Genomic DNA, 4,569 nt, shown 5'->3' on the forward strand with positions numbered 1-4,569 from the left:
GATACAATAACTATTGTTCATGAACATTCATATAGAGTCTTGTACAAATACTTTATAATTATTTATAGAACCAAGATTCTTGTTCACATCTTACATTTCCAATTCCCAACCATTTATGTTAGGCACAAAAGAATCCAACCTACTTGATTGGTTTTGGGCTCAATTTTGTAGACCAATAATACAACATGACACAGATGAGCTTATTCCAAATGACACACAAAAACAAAACAAAATGAAACCATGGATTATGACCTTATTTCCACACTCACGGACCCAAGGATAGATCTTGGAAACCTTTATTACTAGCTTCCATGGATGAAAGCCAATTAACTAGATGGATATGCTGTTTGGAACACCTTTACCGGTCACACCGGATTCAGAATAAGGCTTCAAAAGCTGGTATGGAACCAATCCTGCACCACTTCGGTTCTTCAAATTGTAATCAGTGTTCCTCGAGTCTATAACGCCTTCAAGTTTCTCCAACTTCCCGCGGAACTCTTCAAATGCGGTCTTTATAGTCGAATCTGCCGCCCATGCCGGCTCTAGTTGTGCACCGATATACTCCTCTTCAGGTGAGTGACTTGATAAAACATCTAGAACTGACATAACTTGAGTTGCTTGAATTTGGGAAGGGAAACTTTTCAATAAAAAATCTTCGGGCCTCTTTAGGAATGTTTGCCATTCTTCGTCTATTGGGTCTTCATTAGGCATTTTGGTTCTGGCAATGGTTGGCCTGTTGGGGAAATAACCAGCAAAGTCATATTGTCCAAAGTTAACAGCTGAATGGTGACCAGAAGTTACCCACATGATAGTTGACACAATTCCAATCAAGTCTTCTTGGGTTTTAAGTTGTGGCCACCACGGTTCATCCTTCTTATCTCCATGTCCAACATTGCGAATTTCTTCCCACCATGCTTTAAGTTCTACGTCGGATTCTACCAAATTAGCTTGTGGGTAGTAGTGGTTCACATAGGATGTAGCCCATTCTTTAATGGCATCCCAAAGAAGTAGACCATCATTGGCATAAGGGTAATCCTCGATTATTAGTTTCAAGCCATGTGGTGCGGTTGGATCTTCGATAGCCATGCCCCTAAAATAAAGAGATACAATGCAAAAGTATTACTTCCATTTTCTTCACTATTGTTATTGTTCATTCAGGGTAACACTCCAAGCTTGCTAAAAAGGGTTACCTGCTAATTAGGTCATTTGGAAGTGCTTCATGATCAAAGCGCCAAAGCTGATCATAGGCATCAGAGCAAAGTTGCATACAATATTTTCTAGGAGAGAATGATGACTCTATAATACCTTCGGCATTAATGAGAGCCAGTCGAGCAAGAGCATTGATTTGCATCGTGTATCGGTAATGTGGGAGGAGTAATCGTCGAATAGGATGCATTTGGCTAAGATTGCGGTTGGTAGCAATTATGTAAGGCTCAGTACAACAATGAGTTCTCAACCTGCAAGGTCAAAAAACATCGAGTCAAATGATTAACCAACTATGATCAGATTGTTTTCCAAGCATCTGAGTCTCTTATGACACATTGATTCACATTTCCAATTCACAAACATGAAAAGTGTTAAAAGAAAAAGAGAACGAACCAATGGCTAACAAGCTGGTGAATGCCAGAATCATGAGCAAGGACATGAGCCTTAGCTAGCTTCCAAAGCCATGCACCAGTGGCATCCCAACAGGGCGTGTACACATGCTTCCACTGTGGTTTCCCGTCAACTGGTGGGCGAGTCAACTCTATGGCTAGTGGCCGCAATGTTCCAGTTGGAGTAAGGAACATTAAAGTCCTTGAACCATAGAGAGTTGTCCCATTAAGCTCTCTCGTTTTGTTTACATATGGCAAGAGTATATCATGGTAATCCAACAAGAACAATCTYTTTTGTGCTAAAGCCTGCAAGTATATGTTTGTTTTTTCACCATTAWTTAAAGTTCATAATCATAAGGGACCAAAATGAAAAAGACATCAGGTTTACAYAAAGTAATCGTATATTTGTTTTGCAGTACCTCTTCAAGAGTCATGAACCCTTTTATCTCTTGTTCAACAATCTCCTTGGTGATACCAGATTCGGCTGGTCCATAAACTTCAGGATCCAATTTACTCATCAATGGCCATTCCTAGATATACACACATGTTATAATATTACATTAGCTTCATACTCACTTCCTTAATGTAACAAAAAGTTAAATAATCATACAATTTCTAACAAAAACTTACTGTAACCAACTGTATGCTAATTGGATTGAGGCCAGCAAGCGTTTGTCGACAAAATTCCTCATCACGAAACCAGGAGAATGTGTCCCCTACAATTAGAGCAATCAATATGCAAAATCTTCAACTAACAAAGCAAACATGAACACACAGGTGATGTAAAAGGATTCATGCTTACTGTCAATGGTTTCAGGGGTCTCAAACTTGATAACAGTGTTTGTAGAATCTGTAGCACCTTTGATAAGTCTAGGTAAAACACTTAGAAGTCCATTGTCAGGGGGAGGTACGTTGACACCTTCGTTGAAAAGCAAATCTATAGAAGTGAACAAGGGAAATCCCTTTTCTTTGTCTGTCAAAGCTGAGTCTAAAATAGGTAGGACAGCATGAAGCACCGAGTACAAAGTCCTCGCTCCAAAGGTCACCGTCTTTATCTCTGAGAAATCTTCATCGGCAGGTATGTAAAACGGGAGCAACGTTCTGGTCTCAGTCAATGGATCTGCAATTCAACATAATTTGCTTATTTTTTAGTCATTTCCACGTTTGATCAACAAAACCTTAGAATCTAATTTTGATACTTGTTTCTATCATATCACCGATACAAATTATATTAAGTTTTTTCCTCAAACAAATCATTCAATTGATCTTTCAACATTTTGAAGAACATATACATCTTACTTTTGAACTTGTTCATTTCGTGTTTTTTTTTTAATTGGACTGCAATCATTCTAAAATAGAAAGTAAGGGGTGGTTTTTGTGTTGTACCTTTAGATGACATTTTCCGACCAGTACGACATCGCCTAGGGTAAGGATGTGCCTCACCACCTAGGACCGGTCTTGCTAAACTTATGTCCAGGTCAGGAGCTCCAAGATCATTGTATAAATCATAATCGTAAATCCTCTCATACGATTTACGTTCTCCTTCGCCGTTACCTCGAAGAGAAGCCAAATCTTGCTCTCTTAAGGACTTCAGAGCAGTTGGAGTTTCTGATGGAAGGTAAGACTATACAAAACAAATTCACTAATCAGAATTCAATGTCAAAAGGCTATTGGTACCTTCCACCACCTGCTGTTGCTACAGCCGCCACCGGGTAGCGTCGACGAGCTGGAGGACGGTGGGTGTAGGGTTACCAAATCCATTCAAAATCAACGTCAGAGAAAGAAACTTTTAAGTTCCTTTTACCCCTCATAGTTACAATATGTTAAAGTTCAATCCTTTTACTTTAAAAATTGACACTTTTTCCCCTCAAAAATTGCCAAGTGTTTTCTTGATTCACAACGTATGAATCATTTTTCTTTTGTTTCATCCGACAAGACCCTTTAAAAATTGATAGAACATCATTCTATACAGACAATATTACACAAAGTTAACAATAATTTTTATACAAAAAAAAATGTTGATCTAAAATAAGATGTTTCTGAAAGAAAAATCAAATTAAAGATTTATTATTAATAGATCAAGAATAGTGACATGTGATTAAAAAAATTAAAAATAGAGTTGACCTTGTTTGTGAAGAAGATCCTCTTTTCAGGGTTATCATATTTGGAATGAACCCATGAGTCACATGAGAATATGACATCGTTGCTAAGTACAATATCCTTGAAGAACATCTTCTTGCTGTATTCATTCTCTACCAACACGGCTCCTATCTCTCCGAAATCATCAGGGACGTCAAAATTGCAATTGTATTTGTATACGCTGCTCCCAAAATCTAATGCATCGTATCTTGCATAATCCTTTACCGTCTTCAAGTTTCCTTTTGCTATATCAAATCAAGCCGAATGTTAGCAATTTCAACATTATATTACATAAACGAGAACTGATATTTTTGATAAATTAATATTCTCACTATTCATCATGCACCCCAAATAAAATAAAAATAAGTACTAATCTCTTTTACTTTCTAAAGAAGACATCTTTTTTCAGAAGTGAAGATTTTAGGGTGTCTATTATTATATTATAATTTTATTTTTCTATTTTGTTTGGACAATGCTATTTGCATCATTTTTTATATCGAATCAAGTCAATTAATGCATTGAGAATGTAAAAATTAAGTCTTGATACTAATGTATAAGATGAAGAAATTTACAGAGATACATTTAACACTATATAAAGTTACAATTAGCCCATCCATTTTTAAGACAATTTTTTGACTGTAATATTGGGTGCTTTGTCGGCAAATGTTGCAATTAAAACACGTGTTGAAATTCAGAATTTTTGGAGGTTTTTTTGGTCGGTTTGAATTTATTGTAGAAGTAAATCATGATGATTGCTTTTTCTTTTTAAAACATGATGATTATTGTAATTATATGAAATTTTGTTATATATATATATATATATATATATATATAT

The 4,569-nt window shown here is 36.3% G+C and overlaps 1 protein-coding gene across 1 annotated transcript in view; it reads right to left on the minus strand.

The window, feature by feature from the left end:
• LOC112520856 (linoleate 13S-lipoxygenase 2-1, chloroplastic-like) overlaps window positions 1–4,569 on the minus strand; it is a 5,673-nt gene continuing 1,104 nt past the window's right edge. The window contains exons 2-9 of the mRNA XM_025129474.1: window positions 3,720–3,979; window positions 2,982–3,219; window positions 2,398–2,715; window positions 2,226–2,311; window positions 2,015–2,125; window positions 1,600–1,901; window positions 1,191–1,457; window positions 1–1,090 (exon numbers count right to left, since the gene is read on the minus strand). Coding sequence (XP_024985242.1) covers window positions 331–1,090; window positions 1,191–1,457; window positions 1,600–1,901; window positions 2,015–2,125; window positions 2,226–2,311; window positions 2,398–2,715; window positions 2,982–3,219; window positions 3,720–3,979 — 2,342 coding nt within the window. The 3' untranslated portion in view covers window positions 1–330. The remainder of the gene's footprint in view (window positions 1,091–1,190; window positions 1,458–1,599; window positions 1,902–2,014; window positions 2,126–2,225; window positions 2,312–2,397; window positions 2,716–2,981; window positions 3,220–3,719; window positions 3,980–4,569) is intronic.

The sequence above is a fragment of the Cynara cardunculus genome, assembly GCF_001531365.2.
Source record: "Cynara cardunculus var. scolymus isolate 2C chromosome LG 11, CcrdV1, whole genome shotgun sequence".
In the NCBI taxonomy this organism is placed as follows: domain Eukaryota; kingdom Viridiplantae; phylum Streptophyta; class Magnoliopsida; order Asterales; family Asteraceae; genus Cynara; species Cynara cardunculus.